At 32.2% G+C, this 27,644-nt stretch overlaps 1 protein-coding gene across 1 annotated transcript; it reads left to right on the top strand.

Moving 5' to 3' along the window:
- Window positions 1–373: 373 nt before the first annotated feature.
- LOC139859814 (uncharacterized) lies at window positions 374–27,327 on the top strand. Its single transcript, XM_071848586.1, has 5 exons — window positions 374–503; window positions 848–1,032; window positions 12,418–12,671; window positions 12,743–12,794; window positions 26,962–27,327. Exons 1-5 carry the CDS (start codon window positions 374–376, stop codon window positions 27,325–27,327), a joined length of 987 nt encoding a protein of 328 aa, XP_071704687.1.
- Window positions 27,328–27,644: the final 317 nt, after the last annotated feature.

Below are 27,644 nucleotides of genomic sequence, written 5' to 3'. Positions count from 1 at the left end.
TTTGAAGGTTGGATGAAGATTCGAAGATGAATATGAAGATTCACAGATATTCTCGGATCGTTGCTAAAAGCTTTTGCTCTGATACCAATTGTTAGGGTGTATTAGGAAGAATATCGTATGAATGTATGAATATCTATGAAGATTGGTATAAATATTGAGAGGAAAAGTCAATTGGTCAAGATTGATTTTTCCACAACTCTCTTGAACTCTTTACTAAACTTTGACTATGTGTGTGAAGTGCTTCCTTTTAAGGTTACCTTGTAGGATATTTATAGCCCTCTTCAATATCCCACCATTCTAAGGCTTGACACACTATCTATGCAATTCCCGGGGTCCTAAAACCCAATGCCCTTTTAGATTGTGGGCATCAAAGATGGGAGATGAAGACACAATTCAAATCAAGTCTTTAAAGAAAATTCACACATGCTCAAGAGATTATAAGTTAGGATCATTGGTTACTAGTGAATGGGTTGGTGCTAAGTTAAAAGAAAGAATTGCACATGGTGAGATAACACAAATGCAAAGCTAACACTAATGCAAGAAAGCAAGCAAGCAAGCATGATGAGAAAGTTTTTCATTAAAGTTACTTTAAACCAATGTCGGAGAGCTAAAACCATGGTGAGATATCATGATGTGATGTCTAGAAGTACTCACTATACCAGAATTTGAGATTATGGGGCTGCAATAGAAAAATCAAATCCAGGAAGTACAGTCAAAATAGATTTACAATCTATTCAGAATGGTCAAACCATATTCTAGAGATTTTATGTTTGTTTTGGAGCTATCAATGAGAGGTTTATTAATGGTTGCAAAAAGGTGATTGGTTTAGATAGATGCTTCTTAAAAGGTATTGCGACTGGTCAACTTTTGAGTATAGTTGGCAGGGATGCAAACAACCAAGTGTATCCACTAGCTTGGGCAGTGGTGGATGTTGAGACCATAGATAATTGGACTTGGTTTGTGAATCTGCTAAAGAATCATCTCAACTTGAGCAATGGTGAAGAGGTGGCAATAATATCAGATCAACACATGGTATAACAAAGTTAGTATTTTATATTACTCATAAATACTCAAATAGTATGCTTTATATACTTTTATAATATGTATTATACATGATCTTATAGAGGCAGTTAAGTCTATTTTTCCAAATGGAGAGCATAGACAGTGTGCAAGATATGTTTTTGCAAATTTTAGTAAAAGGTGGCCTGGTCTTCAATTTAAACAATTGTTTTGGCAAGCAGTAAAGTGCACATACTGTCACAACCCTAAATTTTTCGACCAGGTTGTTTAATCTAACTTTCATGACTTAGAATTTTCAACTTGACTAGTAGTTTTGATGAATTAGATCTTGGTTTGTTTTTAGGGTTTGTAAGACTCTAAAGTTACAATTAAGTCTTGTCTAATCAAGAGTTGTCTTGCACATTTGCACCATGTCCTAAAACCTTAGCTTATCACTATAAACCATAGATTTTGTAATCTATACCTTTATATATAATAACTTAATGAGTAAACTTAGCAATCAAGTATTTAGATTAAACACTTGTAACTAATTCACTTGGATATTATATCATAAGTTAAGACTTTTTCTACACTTAATCATTTTCACACCTAGTCTTGATCAACTTGTACTTAGCCATTATTTTCATTCAACCAACCTTAACCTATCTTGATTAGAACCTAATATAAGCTTACTTTCTAAACCTTAATTATACAATTTAATACCATAGATTATACATTAGATTAAACTACACAAGTACATGTACATTCAAATGCCAAAAATCAACAAATATTTTCCTCTCATCATGATCTAAAAACCACCACCACCATCATCATCTATATCATCATGATCATAAGCATTCTTGTACCATGCAATCTTCCTTAATAAGCCATGCAAAAATTTAATTTTCATGCAAAACATCATGATTAAAGAATGCATGAATATTAATGGGGATTAAGTGAGTCATCTCCCCTTTCTTTATCCTCTTGCCACCTCCACCATCATCATCATTCTCATGCAAACTTTCCTAGCAAGCCTTCCTCACAAACTTAAGCTACAAGGCCATGCAAAACCTCATCATCATGTTCCTAAACAAGAATGCATGGGCATTAATGGAGCAAGATGACTCATGTTCTCCTCTTCTTCTCCTTCTCACACGTCTACATCTATCTCTCTATATATACCTCTCAAATTTTCTCTTTAACCATTTAATCTTCTTCAACACTTCTCCACCCTCCAAATTTACAGAGATTCTTCCTTCATTTCTTCATCTTCTTGTGTCGACCCGGAAATTTCTGACCAAATTTAAACTTAATCTTTATATGATTTCGACACGATAAGCAAAGTCTGTTAGATTGAATCTCAAAATATTTGAACTATTTTTGTACGTTCATTTGACTTCGACCATTTCCGTCGATTCATGAACAATTAATTGTAAATAGATATGTGTATATATATGTGTATATATATGTGTATATATATGTGTATATATATATATATATATATATATATATATATATATATATATATATATATATATATATATATATATAATAATTGGAAGTATAATTTGAAATATTAAATGTTGTTGTTATGAGATATGATATTATAATAATTATTATTTAAAAACATATCTATATATATATAAGTAAAGTATATTAAAAAAATAAATATTAAATGATTGTAATACTCGTTGATGTTCGGATTGATATTAAGCAAGTTAAATTCAAACTTATATGATTTTAAAATAAACGGTGGTCCGAAAATGAGTTCTATAAATTTTAGGCTTACTAAAAATGTATTTAGGATCTAGTTATTAAATTTTAACACTTTTTATATTTTATCCAAAATCGAGCGGAACAGTTGATGTAATTTTCATTTAATAAATTAATGATCGAATTTTATACCATAATGACTGAAATAAATAAAGGAATTTAATTTAAAAAAATTAGGATTTTTAAGAAGACTTTTAGATATTAACTATTTAGCAATGAACCACAATATAACATTTCGTGATTTGATTATAAACCAAAACCTCGGCTACATTACTATTTGAATTTGATTTACTTTTCAATTCATACTTGCACATTCTTATTTCATTAGAATATTAATATTAATATTATATTAATTAGTACTGTTTTTGATTGAATAATTATCACACTTTCTTTAAAAAGTTATATACATGAGTGTTTCTTTTTCTGATTACTATCCCAACATCAAACCACCACCATCTATATTTATATATGCATAAACACTTAGAGATATATACACATACATATGTACGGGTGATATATTGAATCACCACCACCCTAACCTTCACCCATTACCACCATCACTTTTCATTGAGAATCACAACAAACTACCACCATCCCTTGTTCATTCTCTTTAAACACCAAGCCGAAACCTCGTTGATCTTCATCATCGAACAACTAGTTCAGATTCGTTGATTTTTAGATCGAGTTAGTTCTTAACCGAAGTCACCACCACTTCACCATCTGTTATATTTTTCTATTTCGTTAAACCCAAACAACCACCATGGTCATGTCATCACCACTCTACACAACCTTCGTATACAACCACCACAACCACCTTGTTTAACCACCACTCACCACCATACTGTTGCCGTTATTCTGTTTCTTCTTGGTTGAACAACACCACGAACGCCACCTGCTACAACTTCCACTTTCTATTTATTTGAACACCTTAGAACTTATATGCTCCTACTTGTTTTGTCCCACTATTCACAGACCCACTTATTTCTTGTTAATCGATTCAACCAACACCTCATCTTCTTCACACCATGATCAGGTCAAAACCCATTTACTTTTGAGACTCGAAGTACTGTTTTTGGTTCCATCTTCAAACCATCTTCGGCATACCATTGATGTGATGACCCGGGAATTTTCGACCAAATTTAAACTTAATTTTTATATGTTTCTGACACGATAAGCAAAGTCTGTAATATTGAGTCTCAAAAGTTTTGGAACTATTTCATGATACCATTTGACCTTTTGACATTTCCCGACGATTCACGAACAATTGTGTGTAAATAAATATGTATATATATATAAATGTAAATATAAATATAAGTGTATATATAATATTTAAATTAATAAAGTACACTTTAATCAATTGAATTAAAAATATAAAATAATATATAGAATTATTAAGTTGTAATTAAAATGAATATATATATATATATATATATATATATATATATATATATATATATATATATATATATATATATATATATATATATATATATTAATGTTGGAATGTTAATTAATCAATGTATGTAAGTATATATATATATATATATATATATATATATATATATGTATTACATAAATTAATAATATGTAATATTAAATTATTATATAGTTATTATAATAAAAATTTTAGTACTTTTATTATTACTATTAATATTAATATTAGTATTATTATTTTTAGTATTATTATTAAATATTAATATTAAGAATTATTTTAATTACTACAGTTATTAGAAGTTGATGCAGTTTATTTTTTATTATTAAAGTTAATAAAATTGTTACCATTATTATTTCTATTAGTATTATTATTTTTTGTAATGATAAATATTAATAGTTATATAATTATGTTTCTTTAAATATTTAATATACAAACATACATATGTGTATATATATATATATATAATTGATATATATATGTATAACTATACAAATATAGATATATATACAAATTCATACACATATATAAAAATATAAGTGATAAATACCGTAATTATATATTTAAATACCAAAAAAACTTTATTCCATTTCAAATCATTAACAAACAATAGTAATTTCTACTTTATGTACCTAATCCAGTACGATTGATTCCATATATTTCAGTAACAAACAATTCTGTTAAAGGTCGACGTCTGTTTTTAATTTTTTTATATTTTCTGTTGTACCAAATGGGATAAGGCTGTCGGGCAAATTAAACTAGGAAACAATGGTTAATCGATGTCAAATTAGCTGTAATACTATCTACTAGTCTATATATTCTATTCTGTAAACGAAATTCGATTCAAAACAAAGAAATCAAATTAAAATTTCCAATGTCTGTACACTATATCTCTGTTTCATCTTATTTTTCCAAAAAACACGAATTTGTATATCATTTTAAAATCTATAAATGTAAAGATGTTAGAAACCTTCCACTACAACTATCTGGAAAGTTGTAAGGTTCAATTTCTTGTATCGAGTTTAAATTTTGATAGTCAAATCTTAATTTCAAAAAGTCAAAAAGAGTGTTCATCATGAAATTCGATTTCAATCGGAGGTTTTGAGTGAAATTGTTAATTCAGTTAGTTTCTAGGAGAGATTAGAAACATCTTTTATGTTTTGATCGTGTCTAAAACGTGTTAAAAATCCGACTATGATTTAAAGTTTAAATACGGGTTTATAAATCTGTTCAGCGTTTGTTTTTTTGATTTTTTTTATTTAATTGATTTAAGTAAGGGTTATAAATCGTTTCTGTTTGGTTTTATATCTCTAAAACAACAGTTAAATTAGTGTTTAAAGGGGACTCGATCTCTGGTTGATTTTTGAGATGAAGAAGAAAAGGGATAATCAGATACTAGTTATATATATAAACGGTTAGCATTAATAAACAGAAAAGCAAGCATAGCAGAATGGTTTAGGAGGGTTTTGGGGAAGCGAGAGGTCTCGGGTTCGAGCCCTGCTCGCGACATTTTTTTTTAAGAGGCTTTCTAAAGGTAGTTTTCCATATCAAATTTTTATTAATATTATTATTATGGTTATTGTGATTATTATTAATTGTTATGAATATTATGATGATGATTATTTTTATTATTATTACCTTTAAGTATTAGAATTATAATCGTTATTGGTATTATTATTAGTAAATATTACGAACATTAGTTATTATTATTATGGTTACTAGTACAAAGTATTAGTTACCCTTTATTATAATTATTATTATCATGACTCTAGTTACTATTAAGATTATTATTATGATTATCGTTATTACTAATATTAATATCATTATAAGTAATAATATTAAGTAGTATAATTAGTAATAATATCATTATCAATAAGATCTCTATTATTATTATTATTATTATTATTATTATTATTATTATTATTATTATTATTATTATTATTATTATTATTATTATTATTATTATTATTATTATTATTATTATTATTATTATTATTATTATTATTATTATTATTATTATAATTATTATTATAATTATTATTATTATTATTATTATTATTATTATTATAAGTTTTATTAATTTTATTATAGTTATTATTATTATATTTATTATTCACATTATAAGTATCATTGAAATTATCAAATTATATAAAGTTTTCATAATAATAATAATTATTATTATTATTAAATCTAATAGTATTATTACCCTTATTTTAATATTTTCATAGAGTTAATTAACAAATGATATTCAGATAACAATATACGTAGTACACATCATAAAACTATATTAATATCTTATTTATTAAAAATATATAAAATAAATATACTTAATAAGATATATAGTTTATTAATATAAAAATGATATCACAAATAATAATGTATATATTTGTTCAATTGCAAGTATATGTTTTAATATATATATAAATGATATAGGTTCGTGAATCCGAGGCCAATCCTGCATTGTTCAATATAGTCATATGTATTTTTACTACAAAATACATTAGGTGAGTTTCATTTGCTCCCTTTTTAAATGCTTTTGCAATATATATTTTTTGGACTGAGAATACATGCGCTGCTTTTATAAATGTTTTACGAAATAGACACAAGTACTTAAATTTACATTATATGGTTGGATTATTAACCGAATATCGCCCTTCAAGTCTGGTATCCTAAGAATTTAGGGAAATGACCCCTGATTGACGCGAATCCTAAAGATAGATCTATGGACTTTGACAAGTCCCATTCGGGGTACGAATGCTTTAGTACTTCGAGATTATTATTATACAGACGAGAGGTTCTGTTTTGGGAATATTCTATGCATTAAGTTAACGTCGGTTACCAGGTGTTCAATCCATATGAATGATTTTTGTCTCTATGCATGGGACGTATATTTATGAGAAATGAAAATCTTGTGGTCTATTAAAATTATGAAATGATTATTTATGATAAACTAATGAACTCACCAACCTTTTGGTTGACACTTTAAAGCATGTTTATTCTCAGGTACGAAAGAAATCTTCCGCTGTGCATTTGCTTATTTTAGAGACATTACTTGGAGTCATACATGACATATTTCAAAAGACGTTGCATTCGAGTCGTCGAGTTCATCAAGATTATTATTAAGTCAATTATAGTTAGATATATTATGAAATGGTATGCATGCCGTCAACTTTTGATGTAATGAAAGATTGTCTTTTCAAAAATGAATGCAATGTTTGTAAAATGCATCATATAGATGTCAAGTACCTCACGATGTAATCAACTGTTGTGAATCGTTTATAATCGATATGGACTTCGTCCGGATGGATTAGGACGGGTCTTTACAATCGAAAACCACCTTTGAAACACCAAAACCACAATCGATTACTACCATAATCCTTTTTGCTTTCGGATCAACAAGAACTCCAATACAACACCTAAACTATTTTATTACTACTCGATTAATGCTGCGTCAGTTTCTGTTTCATTTTAGATCAAACACCAACGCCACAATATCACCACTTGCCATACCACTAAACTACTACTGCACCTGCTATTTCTGTTTATCCTCAACCTGCTACTGTCGAACTGTTTGTTAACCGAATACCATCATCAAAATTACCATCGAAAAATGCAAATCTGCTGTACACTTACTTATGATGTAACGTTTGCAAACTTCTGCTACAGCTATTATTCTGTTTAAACTCAATTCGACTAGTTACAGCTATTTTCTTTACTTTTTTGGCCGACACATACCCCACCAGCTGTGTTCATTATTCGTGCTTTTAATCAACCTTTCCAATCCAAATTCATTCATGTTATTCCTTTTTAACCGAACCCTTTTAAATTGTGTCATGGATCTTAGTTAGTTGGGCTTACCTTAAATTTTGGGCCTCGACATATCTCATATTATTATTGGGCTAATAAGGCTTCATTTAAAGCCTTCTTCCATCCTAATTTATTTAGGGATTGACGGTTAAACCGAATACTGCATCTTGTTTTTCCTGTCACGAGATTGATGGTTATAATGATGTTAATGAAACGTAAATTAAGAATGATTACGGATAGTATGATAATGAGAATAATGATATGTCGATATATAATGATAATTATAATAATTAAGATGATGATAGGATAGTAGAGATGATGATATTGATGATGATGATGATATTATGCCCGTCATACTTAGGATGATCACGATGGGCATAAGGATGATAATGATGGTTACGTGTTGGTATAATGATGATGATGATCGTGTTAGATAAAAATGATAACAAACGATTATGAAGTTGATGATGTGGGTATGATAATGACTCATGATTTACGTATGAGATGATGATGAATGGTGTATGTGACGATGATGATGATGATTTGATGATGGATATTAAGATGTTAATAATGGTAACGATGAGATTAAAGATGATGAGCCGATGATGACGACGACGATATATGAACCATGATAATGATAATGATACATGATGGTATAATTTCTATTTATATTATTATTATTATTATTATTATTATTATTATTATTATTATTATTATTATTTTACTATTATTATTATTAATATATTATTATTTTCATTATCATTATTATTGTTAACATTATTATTAAAATTAACATTTTTATTAAAATTTACATTATTATCAAAATTATTATTTCTTTTAAAACTATCATTATTATTATTATTATTATTATTATTATTATTATTATTATTATTATTATTATTATTATTATTATTATTAAAAACTATCATTATTATTATCATTACCAATATTATCATCATTATTTTTATTATTATTATTATTATTATTATTATTATTATTATTATTATTATTATTATTATTATTATTATTATTATTATTATAATTATTATTATTATTATTATTATCATTATTATTATTATTATCATGATTATAAATATAAAGATTATAGATATAAATATTATTATGAAAATGATTAAGTTACAAACAAATAAATTACTAAAATAATAATATTATTACTATCATTATTATTATAATAACAAACAAATATTTTTATATAAATAAATACATTCAATGAATGGAACGTAACTATGATAATATTTTTACTAATTATTTATCTAAAGTATATAAAATAAATATAGTTAATTAAGTTATTAATAAAACATATAAATTACTAAAATAACATTTAATAATATATATATATATATTTATATATATATATATATATATATATATATATATATATATATATATATATATATATATAATATATATATATATATATACTTGATATAGGTTCGTGAATCCGAGGTCAACCATGCATTGTTCAGTTCAGTCGTATGCATATTTTTACTATAAAATATCGTATCGTGAGTTTCATTACTCCCTTTTTATATATATTTTTGGGACTGAGAATACATGCGCTGCTTTTATAACTGTTTTACGAAATAGACACAAGTACTTGAAACTACATTCTATGGTTGAATTATTATACGGGATATCACCCTTTTAGCTTGGTAGCCTAAGAATTTGGGAACAGACCCCCAAATTGACGCGAATTCTGAAGATAGATCTATGGACTTTAACACGTCCCATCCGGGTTACGGATGCTTTAGTACTTCGATTTTATATACAAATTAGTGTACCTGTATATTGGGGATATTCTAGATGCATTTGTTAATGTCGGTTACCAGGTGTTCACCATATGAATGATTTTTATGCACTTGCGAGTGTAATGATATTTATGGAAAATGAGAATCTTGTGGTCAATTAAAATTATGGAAATGATTGATTACGATAAACCTATGAACTCACTAACCTTTTGGTTGACACTTTAAAGCATGTTTATTCTCAGGTATGAAAGAAATCTTCCGCTGTTCATTTGCTCATTTTAAGGATATTACATGGAGTCGTTCATGGCATATATAGGACAGTACCTCGCAATGGGAACAAATGTTGATGACTTCGTCCAGGTGGATTAGGATGGGCTATCACACTTCTTGAGCATAATCATCCACTTACTTCAAGGTATAACCCTTTACTCCACTTCTATGAACCAATCTAGTCATCTTCAAGAGTAATCAAGGTGTAAAAGCTTGATCTAGAGTGCTTAATAACTCAATGATGATTACATGGCTAGCCTTGATCTTGATATTAGATCAGTAATCTTAAGTTTCCTACATGTCCAATGACTTAAAATGAACCTAAACTAAGAACTAAAATGGCTAAACACATAGAACAGTTTTATCTTGAATCTGTCCAAAATTTCTACTTGAAGTTCATGACTTAAAAACCAACTTATACTTGGTCTCAGGAACTCATCTTTTAGTATGATGTTCAAATATATGTTCATGACTTCTAGTAAAGTTTTCAAGAATTATTTCAAAGAAAAAGTCATTTTTCATTTTTATTTTGTGACTCAAGGTCCAGATTTGAAGCAATCTGACCAAGGTTCAAAAGATCATGCAAAAATTAAATTATATGATAGATCTGGAAATATAGGCTTTTGATTTGGAAACTAGACATAATAAGGAAGACATGGCAAGTTGAAACACCAAAAACCATTGAGTAATCATTGAGAAATAGTCCCAACAAGTTGATACAAGATTTTATTGTAGTCAGATTTTGGTCTAAAACTTCATCTCTAAAAACTAGGTTGATAAAGACCTGGAGGTGATTCCTTTTATATAAGAGTACTTTTATATGTCCTGAACTCTCTGTAAAAAATCTTAAGTCAAACAAAAGTATTTTGCTATTTTTAAGCTTGCATGGAAGATTATAGTGTAAATCTGGACAGTTTTGCACACCGGTAAGAGGATGAACTTTTGACCATCTTTTATTTCGAATATAGAAGATAACCTTACATGGTTGGAAAATAGACTCAATAACCTTTCTAGAGGTGGTAATATAACCTTAATTGGATGTCTAGATTGATAGAAACACATAGGCTAATGTGATGGTAAAACTGGTCAAAACTGTCAACACTTAAACTATGAACTATATAACATTTTGAAATCGAGAATCGAAATGGACATGTAAGATCACTTGAGAACTGATCTTATACCTAACATAAATACTATATTAAATAGTATGACCTCTAACCTCATAATATTCATTAGGTCTCGAGCCCGGATCACTGTAAACTATCTAACCCGCACTTTCGAGTCTCGCACCGCATTGAATCACAAGTGAGTTTCATAGTTCCCTTATTCAATACTTTTGGGCTGAGAATCATGCTTACTGTTTTTATAAATATTTTATGTTTTTCAAACATGCTTAATATTTTTAATACATGCTTTATGTTTTACTACGCTTTATAGTTTTATAATGTTCGTTACAAGTGAGTTTCATAGCCCCTTTTTACATGTTTTATAACTATTTTTGGGGTGAGAATACATGCCTACTGTTTTACTACGCTTTATTTATAAAAAATTTTTTATACCATATTCTTATTATTAAATAACACTTTATGCATTTCGAAGTTTGTTATATGAGAGTTTTATGCTAAAAAGCCCTTAACTCGGTAGTATTAATTACAGTGACTTGTAAGCGCGAATCACTAGAGCAGATCTGTTAGGTTTTACAACCTCACCCTACCTTAACTATGGTGCTAGTTACTTCGACACATACATTTGGCATAGTGTATAGTCCAATATAGGGTAAAGGAAATCATGTAGGATCCTACATGTGGTGTTAAGTGCTATTACCGAGTACTCATGAAACATATACACTTTGAAACTGTATGGAAACCGTTTATGAATTTGATAACTGTGAAAATCTTACAAATCGTGGAACTTTTTACAAACTTGATATGTTACAAACTACGATCTTATTTTCGTACTTGAAAGATTGAGATCATATTACTTCTAAACTACTTATGAAGTTGAGATCTTGTGATATGTTTTACTATCAAACCATTTATGGACTCGAAAATTTAATATTTGTGTTACTGTTTTAAACTATTTCAAACTGTTTGAAACTATGAAATTTTTGTAAATTTTATACATTGTACAAAAACCTAAGAACTCAACAACCATTGTGTTGACGCTTTAGCATGTTGATTCTCAGGTACTTATTGCTTCCGCTGTAACACTTTTCTATTGCTTTGAGGTCAAGCCAAGCACTGGGACCATAGTTAACATCCGCATCAATGGCGATTTTGGCGGGGTGTTACACATACAGTGAAAAGTTTGATTTAATTCTTCAAAAGATCAGAGATATCAATGATGAAGCATATCACTTCTTGGTAGACAAAAGACCAGCAACATGAAGTAGGGCTTTTCAGAGCAGGATTTGACCGTAATGCTGTTGAAAATGGAATATCTGAATGCTGGAACTCAATGATCAAAGATGCCAGAGCTAAGCGTATTATTGGAATGTTAGAAGATATAAGAATCAAAGTACTCACAAGGTTAGTGCATCAAAGAACAGTTTCAGAGATGTGGAATCATGAAGTTTGTCCAACAATTAGGCTAAAGATTCAAACTAATGAGATTCTTCAGAGGTATATATATGTTTATATTTCATTTTTATTAGAAGATATCACTGGTGCTGATATAATATTATGTTAAACAGGAAATGGATTGTTTGGGCTAGTGGTATACAACAGTTTGAAGTTAGAACTACTGTAATACCCCGTCCCACATCGATTTTTGTAAGAAAGTTTGAGTCCCTTATAAGGTACCTTCCATCCTTACCAGATACAACGCCTTTTGAGGCTACAAGCATTGCAGATCCCATGAGAACTCTGCAGTTAAGAGTGCTCGAGTGGGGGTAGTATTGGGATGGGTGACCTCCTATGAATTCCTCGTATGGTCTCCAAGAAAAAATCGTACGCCTATGGGCAAAGCATACAATATTGTTGTCGTGCTAAGGCGGGACGTTCAGATGGTATCAGAGCACTAGCCTCTCGGGGTGTGACGGGCACTAGGCTCGTGCATCTCCTAAGGTATAGATCTTATGTATCAATTTTTTTTAACCTGACGAGGAGGTCAGGATTATAAATGGGGGAGTTTGTAATACCCCATCCCACATCGATTTGTGTAAGAAAGTCTGAGTCCCTTATACGGTAACTTCCATCCTTTTTATACACAACGCATTTTGGGGCTACAAGCACAACAGATCCTATGAGAACTCTGCAGTTAAGAGTGCTCAAGCGAGGTAGTATTGGGATGGGTGACGTCCTAGGAAGTCCTCGTGTGGTCTCCAAGAAAAAATCTGTACGCCTACGGGCAAAGCGGACAATATTGTGGTCGCGGTAAGGTGGGATGTTACAGATGGTATCAGAGCACTAGCCTCTCGGGGTGTGACGGGTACTCGGCTCGTGCATCTCCCGAGGTATAGATCCTGTGTATCAATTTGTTTTCGCTTGACGAGGATGTCCGGATTCTAAGTGGGGGATTTTGTAATACCCCGTCCCACATCGATTTCTGTAAGAAATTTTGAGTCCTTTATAAGGTAAATTTCATCCTTACCAGACACAATGCGTTTTGAGGGTACAAGCACCGCAGATCCCATGAGAACTCTGCACTTAAACGTGCTCGAGTGGAAGTAGTATTAGGATGGGTGACCTCCTGTGAAGTCCTCGTGTGGTCTCCAAGAAAACGTCGTGCGTCTACGGGCAAAGCTGTAGTGACCCTAACTTTTCCATGTTTATATATATTAATTGAGATTGATATTTACATGATTAAATGTTTCCAACATGTTAAGCAATCAAACTTGTTAAGACTTGATTAATTGAAATATGTTTCATATAGACAATTGACCACCCAAGTTGACCGGTGATTCACGAACGTTAAAACTTGTAAAAACTATATGATGACATATATATGGATATATATATAGTTAACATGATACTATGATAAGTAAACATATCATTAAGTATATTAACAATGAACTACATATGTAAAAACAAGACTACTAACTTAATGATTTTTAAACGAGACATATATGTAACGATTATCGTTGTAACGACATTTAATGTATATATATCATATTAAGAGATATTCGTACATCATAATATCATGATAATATAATAATTTAAAATCTCTTTTGATATTATAAACATTGGGTTAACAACATTTAACAAGATCGTTAACCTAAAGGTTTCAAAACAACATTTACATGTAACGACTAACGATGACTTAACGACTCAGTTAAAATGTATATACATGTAGTGTTTTAATATGTATTTATACACTTTTGAAAGACTTCAATACACTTATCAAAATACTTCTACTTAACAAAAATGCTTACAATTACATCCTCGTTCAGTTTCATCAACAATTCTACTCGTATGCACCCGTATTCGTACTCGTACAATATACAGCTTTTAGATGTATGTACTATTGGTATATACACTCCAATGATCAGCTCTTAGCAGCCCATGTGAGTCACCTAACACATGTGGGAACCATCATTTGGCAACTAGCATGAAATATCTCATAAAATTACAAAAATATGAGTAATCATTCATGACTTATTTACATGAAAACAAAATTACATATCCTTTATATCTAATCCATACACCAACGACCAAAAACACCTACAAACACTTTCATTCTTCAATTTTCTTCATCTAATTGATCTCTCTCAAGTTCTATCTTCAAGTTCTAAGTGTTCTTCATAAATTCCAAAAGTTCTAGTTTCATAAAATCAAGAATACTTTCAAGTTTGCTAGCTCACTTCCAATCTTGTAAGGTGATCATCCAACCTCAAGAAATCTTTATTTCTTACAGTAGGTTATCATTCTAATACAAGGTAATAATCATATTCAAACTTTGGTTCAATTTCTATAACTATAACAATCTTATTTTAAGTGATGATCTTACTTGAACTTGTTTTCGTGTCATGATTCTGCTTCAAGAACTTCGAGCCATCCAAGGATCCATTGAAGCTAGATCCATTTTTCTCTTTTCCAGTAGGTTTATCCAAGGAACTTAAGGTAGTAATGATGTTCATAACATCATTCAATTCATACATATAAAGCTATCTTATTCGAAGGTTTAAACTTGTAATCACTAGAACATAGTTTAGTTAATTCTAAACTTGTTCGCAAACAAAAGTTAATCCTTCTAACTTGACTTTTAAAATCAACTAAACACATGTTCTATATCTATATGATATGCTAACTTAATGATTTAAAACCTGGAAACACGAAAAACACCGTAAAACCGGATTTACGCCGTCGTAGTAACACCGCGGGCTGTTTTGGGTTAGTTAATTAAAAACTATGATAAACTTTGATTTAAAAGTTGTTATTCTGAGAAAATTATTTTTATTATGAACATGAAACTATATCCAAAATTATGGTTAAACTCGAAGTGGAAGTATGTTTTCTAAAATGGTCATCTAGACGTCGTTCTTTCGACTGAAATGACTACCTTTACAAAAACGACTTGTAACTTATTTTTCCGACTATAAACCTATACTTTTTCTGTTTAGATTCATAAAATAGAGTTCAATATGAAACCATAGCAATTTGATTCACTCAAAACGGATTTAAAATGAAGAAGTTATGGGTAAAAGAAGATTGGATAATTTTTCTCATTTTAGCTACGTGAAAATTGGTAACAAATCTATTCCAACCATAACTTAATCAACTTGTATTGTATATTATGTAATCTTGAGATACCATAGACACGTATACAATGTTTCGACCTATCATGTCGACACATCTATATATATTTCGGAACAACCATAGACACTCTATATGTGAATGTTGGAGTTAGCTATACAGGGTTGAGGTTGATTCCAAAATATATTTAGTTTGAGTTGTGATCAATACTGAGATACGTATACACTGGGTCGTGGATTGATTCAAGATAATATTTATCGATTTATTTCTGTACATCTAATTGTGGACAACTAGTTGTAGGTTACTAACGAGGACAGCTGACTTAATAAACTTAAAACATCAAAATATATTAAAAGTGTTGTAAATATATTTTGAACATACTTTGATATATATGTATATATTGTTATAGGTTCGTGAATCAACCAGTGGCCAAGTCTTACTTCCCGACGAAGTAAAAATCTGTGAAAGTGAGTTATAGTCCCACTTTTAAACTCTAATATTTTTGGGATGAGAATACATGCAGGTTTTATAAATGATTTACAAAATAGACACAAGTACGTGAAACTACATTCTATGGTTGAATTATCGAAATCGAATATACCCCTTTTTATTAAGTCTGGTAATCTAAGAATTAGGGAACAGACACCCTAATTGACGCGAATCCTAAAGATAGATCTATTGGGCCTAACAAACCCCATCCAAAGTACCGGATGCTTTAGTACTTCGAAATTTATATCATATCCGAAGGGTGTCCCGGAATGAGGGGATATTCTTATATATGCATCTTGTTATTGTCGGTTACCAGGTGTTCACCATATGAATGATTTTTATCTCTATGTATGGGATGTGTATTGAAATATGAAATCTTGTAGTCTATTGTTACGATTTGATATATATAGGTTAAACCTATAACTCACCAACATTTTTGTTGACGTTTAAAGCATGTTTATTCTCAGGTGAATATTAAGAGCTTCCGCTGTTGCATACTAAAATAAGGACAAGATTTGGAGTCCATGTTTGTATGATATTGTGTAAAAACTGCATTCAAGAAACTGATTTCGATGTAACATATTTGTATTGTAAACCATTATGTAATGGTCGTGTGTAAACAGGATATTTTTAGATTATCATTATTTGATAATCTACGTAAAGCTTTTTAAACCTTTATTTATGAAATAAAGGTTATGGTTTGTTTTAAAAAGGAATGCAGTCTTTGAAAAACGTCTCATATAGAGGTCAAAACCTCGCAACGAAATCAATTAATATGGAACGTTTTTAATCAATAAGAACGGGACATTTCAGTTGGTATCCGAGCGATGGTCTTAGAGAACCAGAATTTTGCATTAGTGTGTCTTATCTAGTTTGTTAGGATGCATTAGTGAGTCTGGACTTCGACCGTGTTTACTTGAAAAATGATTGCTTAACAAATTTTGTTGGAAACTATATATTTTTAACATGTGAATATTATGTGATATATTAATCTCTTAACGCGTTTGATATTATGTGATAGATGTCTACCTCTAGAACAAGTCCCATTGACTCACCTAATAATAATGAAGAGTCAAATGTAAATTGGAATGATTCGTGGACTGATTCACAAGTTCCTAAAGAGGAACCGGAAGAAGAGTCGGAACCGGAAGAAGAATCGGAACCGGATGAAGAAATAGAACCGGTGGGGGAAATAATAAAACGGTTAAGTAAAAGAAAATCCTCAACCAACCGACCAAGGTTAATTATGGTCAATGGTGTTTCCGCCAAGGAAGCAAAATATTGGGAGGATTACCAATTCTCCGATGAATCGGATTCCGACGAGAATTCCGATGATGTTATAGAAATTACCCCAACTGAATTTAAAAAGGCAAAAGAAAATAATAAGGGAAAGGGCATAAAAATAGAGAAATCTAATTCCAACCCCGATGAACTGTATATGTATCGTCAACCCCCGAAGTCCTTAAGTTGTAACAATGACCCGGGAACCTCTAAACCACCAGGTTTTTCTAAACCAATGTGGATAACGACGGCTCGTATTAGGGGAACATCATATATCCCTAGAAACTTGGCAAAACGAACAAAAATCGAAGAAGAAGAAACGAACGAGTCGGAATAAGATAGTTGTATTCGTGTGGTGTAATATATGTAATATAGTGTTCTTATGCTTTATGATATATGTAAAAATTGCTTGTATTAATAAGTATTTTTTTTATGAATCTAACTCTTGTCTATTTTACAGTTTAAAAACACAAAATGGATAGACAACCCAATATTTTAAGAGACCTACCCGGAGACATGATTGATGAAATCTTGTCTAGAGTCGGCCAGAATTCCTCGGCACAACTATTTAAGGCGAGATCAGTTTGTAAGACATTCGAAGAACGTTCCAAGAATGTCTTGGTTTATAAGAGACTTTCGTTTGAAAGATGGGGGATATCACATTGGGAAACCCATAAGTTACGATGTGTTTACTTTGACGCATATATTGCGGGGAACCCAAATGCTATTTTACGCAACGGGTTAAGAAATTATTTTGACTCAATATATCCGAATATTGGACTTCGTGATTTAGAAAAAGCGGCTAACATGCAACATAAAGAAGCATGTTATGCTTACGGATTAGTAATGTTCGCTTCTCACCAAAGTGAGAACAAGAACATCGGGCTACAACTATTAAACAAAACATTTCCACAAGTGACGGAGTCGGTAATTGGGGTAAGAAATGAGGTTTTTAGATTGTTACGGGACTGTTGGACATTACGTAACCCTCGTCCCTTTGACGACGTTACAACACGCTGTCTTATCAACGGCCATAACGGTTATGTTGCACAAGACCAAGGATGGGAAGTAGTCCTAGTAAAACCAGAATGCATGACTTGTTTCTGGACGTATGAATTACGTGTCTTTATTGCCTTTGCTGAACGACTTGTGTATTAGCTAGAATTATCTTCACAACTATCTTGTATCAAAGTTATTGTGTGCTATATTTCATGCTTTATGTAAAATAAGTGGTATTGTAAGTTTGTAAAATATTGTATAAAAGTTTGAACGCGAAATATTATTACAATCAGTTTTTCATATAGAATTGTAGTAGTTGAATTGTATATTAGCTACTAAGTATGAACTTAACGGGTAGGTACTACCCGAATTTAAACTTATAAAACGCTAATATGAAGAAAAAGCTTTTATAAATGAGTTCATATTATGCTACGAAATACTATTAACTACTCTTAATATTCTGTATGATTAACTTGTTCCATTTAACTATTTTGAAGGAAATGGCACCGACTACTCGACACACCGTGAATATGAATGAAGAGGAATTCCGTACTTTTCTAGCTTCAAACATAGCCGCAGTACAGGCTGCGCTACATACCAACAATAACCTTGGATCTAGCAGTACAGGAAATCGTGTAGGATGCACCTACAAAGAATTCACTGCCTGCAAACCTTTGGAATTTGATGGAACCGAAGGACCGATCGGATTGAAACGGTGGACCGAGAAGGTTGAATCGGTGTTTGCCATAAGTAAGTGTACTGAAGAGGACAAAGTGAAGTACGCTACGCATACCTTCACAGGTTCTGCGTTAACATGGTGGAATACCTATCTAGAGCAAGTGGGACAAGATGATGCGTACGCACTACCGTGGTCAGCATTCAAGCACTTGATGAACGAGAAGTACCGTCCCAGAACCGAGGTCAATAAGCTCAAGACAGAACTTAGAGGGTTACGAACCCAAGGATTTGATATTACCACGTACGAAAGACGATTCACAGAATTGTGCCTATTGTGTCCGGGAGCATTCGAAGATGAGGAAGAGAAGATCGACGCGTTTGTGAAAGGATTACCGGAAAGAATCCAAGAAGATATAAGTTCACACGAGCCCGCCTCCATACAACATGCATGTAGAATGGCTCACAAACTAGTGAACCAGATTGAAGAAAGAATTAAAGAACAGACTGCTGAAGAGGCCAATGTGAAGCAAGTCAAAAGAAAGTGGGAGGAAAATGGTGATAAGAATCACCAATACAACAACAACAGCAATTACAACAATAATCGCAACAATTATCCCAACAATCGCAACATCAATCGCAACTACAACAAACGGCCCAACAACAACAACAACAACAACAACAGCAACTACAACAATCATCCCAACAACAATAATAACCGCAACAACAACAACAACAATCAGAAGCAGCTGTGCCAAAGGTGTGAAAAGAATCACTCGGGGTTCTGCACCAAATTTTGCAACAAATGTAAAAGAAATGGTCATAGCGCGGCGAAGTGTGAGGTCTACGGACCAGGGGTTAATAGAACGAAAGGAACAAATGGTGTCGAAACGAGTAATGGCGGAGCAAGTAGTGTCGGAGCAAGTTATGCCAATGTAGTTTGTTATAAATGTGGAAAACCAGGCCACATTATTAGAAATTGCCCGAACCAGGAGAACACGAATGGACAAGGCCGTGGAAGAGTTTTCAATATTAATGCGGTAGAGGCACAGGAAGACCCGGAGCTTGTTACGGGTACGTTTCTTATTGACAATAAATCTGCTTACGTTTTATTTGATTCGGGTGCGGATAGAAGCTATATGAGTAGAGATTTTTGTGCTAAATTAAGTTGTCCATTGACGCCTTTGGATAGTAAATTTTTACTCGAATTAGCAAATGGTAAATTAATTTCAGCAGATAATATATGTCGGAATCGAGAAATTAAACTGGTTAGCGAAACATTTAAGATTGATTTGATACCAGTAGAGTTAGGGAGTTTTGATGTGATAATCGGTATGGACTGGTTGAAAGAAGTGAAAGCGGAGATCGTTTGTTACAAAAATGCAATTCGCATAATACGAGAAAAAGGAAAACCCTTAATGGTGTACGGAGAAAAGGGCAACACGAAGCTACATCTTATTAGTAATTTGAAAGCACAAAAACTAATAAGAAAAGGTTGCTATGCTGTTCTAGCACACGTCGAGAAAGTACAAACTGAAGAAAAGAGCATCAATGATGTTCCCGTCGCAAAAGAATTTCCCGATGTATTTCCGAAAGAATTACCGGGATTACCCCCACATCGATCCGTTGAATTTCAAATAGATCTTGTACCAGGAGCTGCACCAATAGCTCGTGCTCCTTACAGACTCGCACCCAGCGAGATGAAAGAACTGCAAAGCCAATTACAAGAACTTTTAGAGCGTGGTTTCATTCGACCAAGCACATCACCGTGGGGAGCTCCTGTTTTGTTTGTCAAGAAGAAAGATGGTACATTCAGGTTGTGTATCGACTACCGAGAGTTGAACAAACTTACCATCAAGAACCGCTACCCACTACCGAGAATCGACGACTTATTTGATCAACTACAAGGCTCGTCTGTTTATTCAAAGATTGACTTACGTTCCGGGTATCATCAAATGCAGGTGAAAGAAGATGATATTCCAAAGACTGCTTTCAGAACACGTTACGGTCATTACGAGTTTATGGTCATGCCGTTTGGTTTAACTAATGCACCAGCTGTGTTCATGGACCTTATGAACCGAGTGTGTGGACCATACCTTGACAAGTTTGTCATTGTTTTCATTGATGACATACTTATTTACTCAAATAATGACCAAGAACACGGTGAACATTTGAGAAAGGTGTTAGAAGTATTGAGGAAGGAAGAATTGTACGCTAAGTTTTCAAAGTGTGCATTTTGGTTGGAAGAAGTTCAATTCCTCGGTCACATAGTGAACAAAGAAGGTATTAAGGTGGATCCGGCAAAGATAGAAACTGTTGAAAAGTGGGAAACCCCGAAAACTCCGAAACACATACGCCAGTTTTTAGGACTAGCTGGTTACTACAGAAGGTTCATCCAAGACTTTTCCAGAATAGCAAAACCCTTGACTGCATTAACGCATAAAGGGAAGAAATTTGAATGGAATGATGAACAAGAGAAAGCGTTTCAGTTATTGAAGAAAAAGCTAACTACGGCACCTATATTGTCATTGCCTGAAGGGAATGATGATTTTGTGATTTATTGTGATGCATCAAAGCAAGGTCTCGGTTGTGTATTAATGCAACGAACGAAGGTGATTGCTTATGCGTCTAGACAATTGAAGATTCACGAACAAAATTATACGACGCATGATTTGGAATTAGGCGCGGTTGTTTTTGCATTAAAGACTTGGAGGCACTACTTATATGGGGTCAAAAGTATTATATATACCGACCACAAAAGTCTTCAACACATATTTAATCAGAAACAACTGAATATGAGGCAGCGTAGGTGGATTGAATTATTGAATGATTACGACTTTGAGATTCGTTACCACCCGGGGAAGGCAAATGTGGTAGCCGATGCCTTGAGCAGGAAGGACAGAGAACCCATTCGAGTAAAATCTATGAATATAATGATTCATAATAACATTACTACTCAAATAAAGGAGGCGCAACAAGGAGTTTTAAAAGAGGGAAATTTAAAGGATGAAATACCCAAAGGATCGGAGAAGCATCTTAATATTCGGGAAGACGGAACCCGGTATAGGGCTGAAAGGATTTGGGTACGAAAATTTGGAGATATGAGAGAAATGGTACTTAGAGAAGCTCATAAAACCAGATACTCAATACATCCTGGAACGGGGAAGATGTACAAGGATCTCAAGAAACATTTTTGGTGGCCGGGTATGAAAGCCGATGTTGCTAAATACGTAGGAGAATGTTTGACGTGTTCTAAGGTCAAAGCTGAGCATCAGAAACCATCAGGTCTACTTCAACAACCCGAAATCCCGGAATGGAAATGGGAAAACATTACCATGGATTTCATCACTAAATTGCCAAGGACTGCAAGTGGTTTTGATACTATTTGGGTAATAGTTGATTGTCTCACCAAATCAGCACACTTCCTACCAATAAGAGAAGATGACAAGATGGAGAAGTTAGCACGACTGTATTTGAAGGAAGTCGTCTCCAGACATGGAATACCAATCTCTATTATCTCTGATAGGGATGGCAGATTTATTTCAAGATTCTTGCAGACATTACAGCAAGCATTAGGAACTCGTCTAGACATGAGTACTGCCTATCATCCACAAACTGATGGGCAGAGCGAAAGGACGATACAAACACTTGAAGACATGCTACGAGCATGTGTTATTGATTTCGGAAACAGTTGGGATCGACATCTACCGTTAGCAGAATTTTCCTACAACAACAGCTACCATTCAAGCATTGAGATGGCGCCGTTTGAAGCACTTTATGGTAGAAAGTGCAGGTCTCCGATTTGTTGGAGTGAGGTGGGGGATAGACAGATTACGGGTCCGGAGATTATACAAGAAACTACCGAGAAGATCATCCAAATTCAACAACGGTTGAAAACTGCCCAAAGTCGACAAAAGAGCTACGCTGACATTAAAAGAAAAGATATATAATTTGAAATTGGAGAGATGGTCATGCTTAAAGTTGCACCTTGGAAAGGCGTTGTTCGATTTGGTAAACGAGGGAAATTAAATCCAAGGTATATTGGACCATTCAAGATTATTGATCGTGTCGGACCAGTAGCTTACCGACTTGAGTTACCTCAACAACTCGCGGCTGTACATAACACTTTCCACGTCTCGAATTTGAAGAAATGTTTTGGTAAAGAAGATCTCACTATTCCGTTAGATGAAATCCAAATCAACGAAAAACTTCAATTCATCGAAGAACCAGTCGAAATAATGGATCGTGAGGTTAAAAGACTTAAGCAAAACAAGATACCAATTGTTAAGGTTCGATGGAATGCTCGTAGAGGACCCGAGTTTACCTGGGAGCGTGAAGATCAGATGAAGAAGAAATTCCCGCATCTATTTCCAGAAGATTCGTCAACACCTTCAACAGCTTAAAATTTCGGGACGAAATTTATTTAACGGGTAGGTACTGTAGTGACCCGAACTTTTCCATGTTTATATATATTAATTGAGATTGATATTTACATGATTATATGTTTCCAACATGTTAAGCAATCAAACTTGTTAAGACTTGATTAATTGAAATATGTTTCATATAGACAATTGACCACCCAAGTTGACCGGTGATTCACGAACGTTAAAACTTGTAAAAACTATATGATGACATATATATGGATATATATATATAGTTAACATGATACTATGATAAGTAAACATATCATTAAGTATATTAACAATGAACTACATATGTAAAAACAAGACTACTAACTTAATGATTTTTAAACGAGACATATATGTAACGATTATCGTTGTAACGACATTTAATGTATATATATCATATTAAGAGATATTCGTACATCATAATATCATGATAATATAATAATTTAAAATCTCTTTTGATATTATAAACATTGGGTTAACAACATTTAACAAGATCGTTAACCTAAAGGTTTCAAAACAACATTTACATGTAACGACTAACGATGACTTAACGACTCAGTTAAAATGTATATACATGTAGTGTTTTAATATGTATTTATACACTTTTGAAAGACTTCAATACACTTATCAAAATACTTCTACTTAACAAAAATGCTTACAATTACATCCTCATTCAGTTTCATCAACAATTCTACTCGTATGCACCCGTATTCGTACTCGTACAATATACAGCTTTTAGATGTATGTACTATTGGTATATACACTCCAATGATCAGCTCTTAGCAGCCCATGTGAGTCACCTAACACATGTGGGAACCATCATTTGGCAACTAGCATGAAATATCTCATAAAATTACAAAAATATGAGTAATCATTCATGACTTATTTACATTAAAACAAAATTACATATCCTTTATATCTAATTCATACACCAACTACCAAAAACACCTACAAACACTTTCATTCTTCAATTTTCTTCATCTAATTGATCTCTCTCAAGTTCTATCTTCAAGTTCTAAGTGTTCTTCATAAATTCCAAAAGTTCTAGTTTCATAAAATCAAGAATACTTTCAAGTTTGCTAGCTCACTTCCAATCTTGTAAGGTGATCATCCAACCTCAAGAAATCTTTGTTTCTTACAGTAGGTTATCATTCTAATACAAGGTAATAATCATATTCAAACTTTGGTTCAATTTCTATAACTATAACAATCTTATTTTAAGTGATGATCTTACTTGAACTTGTTTTCGTGTCATGATTCTGCTTCAAGAACTTCGAGCCATCCAAGGATCCATTGAAGCTAGATCCATTTTTCTCTTTTCCAGTAGGTTTATCCAAGGAACTTAAGGTAGTAATGATGTTCATAACATCATTCAATTCATACATATAAAGCTATCTTATTCGAAGGTTTAAACTTGTAATCACTAGAACATAGTTTAGTTAATTCTAAACTTGTTCGCAAACAAAAGTTAATCCTTCTAACTTGACTTTTAAAATCAACTAAACACATGTTCTATATCTATATGATATGCTAACTTAATGATTTAAAACCTGGAAACACGAAAAACACCGTAAAACCGGATTTACGCCGTCGTAGTAACACCGCGGGCTGTTTTGGGTTAGTTAATTAAAAACTATGATAAACTTTGATTTAAAAGTTTTTATTCTGAGAAAATTATTTTTATTATGAACATGAAACTATATCCAAAAATTATGGTTAAACTCGAAGTGAAAGTATGTTTTCTAAAATGGTCATCTAGACGTCGTTCTTTCGACTGAAATGACTACCTTTACAAAAATGACTTGTAACTTATTTTTCCGACTATAAACCTATACTTTTTCTGTTTAGATTCATAAAATAGAGTTCAATATGAAACCATAGCAATTTGATTCACTCAAAACGGATTTAAAATGAAGAAGTTATGGGTAAAAGAAGATTGGATAATTTTTCTCATTTTAGCTACGTGAAAATTGGTAACAAATCTATTCCAACCATAACTTAATCAACTTGTATTGTATATTATGTAATCTTGAGATACCATAGACACGTATACAATGTTTCGACCTATCATGTCGACACATCTATATATATTTCGGAACAACCATAGACACTCTATATGTGAATGTTGGAGTTAGCTATACAGGGTTGAGTTTGATTCCAAAATATATTTAGTTTGAGTTGTGATCAATACTGAGATACGTATACACTGGGTCGTGGATTGATTCAAGATAATATTTATCGATTTATTTCTGTACATCTAACTGTGGACAACTAGTTGTAGGTTACTAACGAGGACAGCTGACTTAATAAACTTAAAAAATCAAAATATATTAAAAGTGTTGTAAATATATTTTGAACATACTTTGATATATATGTATATATTGTTATAGGTTCGTGAATCAACCAGTGGCCAAGTCTTACTTCCCGACGAAGTAAAAATCTGTGAAAGTGAGTTATAGTCCCACTTTTAAACTCTAATATTTTTGGGATGAGAATACATGCAGGTTTTATAAATGATTTACAAAATAGACACAAGTACGTGAAACTACATTCTATGGTTGAATTATCGAAATCGAATATGCCCCTTTTTATTAAGTCTGGTAATCTAAGAATTAGGGAACAGACACCCTAATTGACGCGAATCCTAAAGATAGATCTATTGGGCCTAACAAACCCCATCTAAAGTACCGGATGCTTTAGTACTTCGAAATTTATATCATATCCGAAGGGTGTCCCGGAATGATGGGGATATTCTTATATATGCATCTTGTTATTGTCGGTTACCAGGTGTTCACCATATGAATGATTTTTATCTCTATGTATGGGATGTGTATTGAAATATGAAATCTTGTGGTCTATTGTTACGATTTGATATATATAGGTTAAACCTATAACTCACCAACATTTTTGTTGACGTTTAAAGCATGTTTATTCTCAGGTGAATATTAAGAGCTTCCGCTGTTGCATACTAAAATAAGGACAAGATTTGGAGTCCATGTTTGTATGATATTGTGTAAAAACTGCATTCAAGAAACTGATTTCGATGTAACATATTTGTATTGTAAACCATTATGTAATGGTCGTGTGTAAACAGGATATTTTTAGATTATCATTATTTGATAATCTACGTAAAGCTTTTTAAACCTTTATTTATGAAATAAAGGTTATGGTTTGTTTTAAAAAGGAATGCAGTCTTTGAAAAACGTCTCATATAGAGGTCAAAACCTCGCAACGAAATCAATTAATATGGAACGTTTTTAATCAATAAGAACGGGACATTTCAAAAGCGGACAATATTGTTGTCGCGGTAAGGCGGGACGTTACAACTACTACCAAACAGGACATGCTCATGTTGAGTTTCACAGGTAAGTGGTATTCCATGTCCTCATGCAATTGAAACACAATATCATGTTGGCAATGATGTTGCATCATTAGTTAGTAAAAATTTAAAGAAATCAAAGTTCATTGCTACTTCAGAACCTTTACCACCAATTCAAAAAAGAATGCATGATAGACCTTCAGTTAAGAGGAAAAGGTCAACTAATCTGAATGAAGCTACTGGATTAGTGAGGTCTACAAGGTCAGGAAAGTGCAATAATTGTTATCAATATGGTCACGACAGGGTAAGTTGTACTAACCCGCCACTTCCATTAAGTGAACCAGTTGTTAACAAGAAAGTAAGACCTAGAGTTATCAACCAGACTAGATGTAACATCCTCAACTGGGCTTAGCTGTAAGATTACTAGTTTGCCCTTAAGTTTGTGTTGTGTTAATATATTCTTTTATTTTTATTTAATATTTGTTATTATTTAATGATGTCGTTAGGGCCAGTTTGTGACAAGGGTCACAGAACAGGTTTTTTTATTTGATTTGGACTTCGTTTGGGTTGCCAAATGACGTACGAAAGATATCAGATAACTGATAAATACCCGTGCGTTGCACAGTGTGGGAGATTAACTCAATTAGATGACTAGTGCTGCCCATTTCTTTCACAATAGACGTGATAGGTTAACCAGAGTAGAAGCAATAGCAGGTAGTGTTTGTGACG

This window comes from Rutidosis leptorrhynchoides, chromosome 7 (genome assembly GCF_046630445.1).
Source record: "Rutidosis leptorrhynchoides isolate AG116_Rl617_1_P2 chromosome 7, CSIRO_AGI_Rlap_v1, whole genome shotgun sequence".
Classification (NCBI taxonomy): domain Eukaryota; kingdom Viridiplantae; phylum Streptophyta; class Magnoliopsida; order Asterales; family Asteraceae; genus Rutidosis; species Rutidosis leptorrhynchoides.
This window is presented reverse-complemented; position numbering and strand designations above follow the sequence as displayed.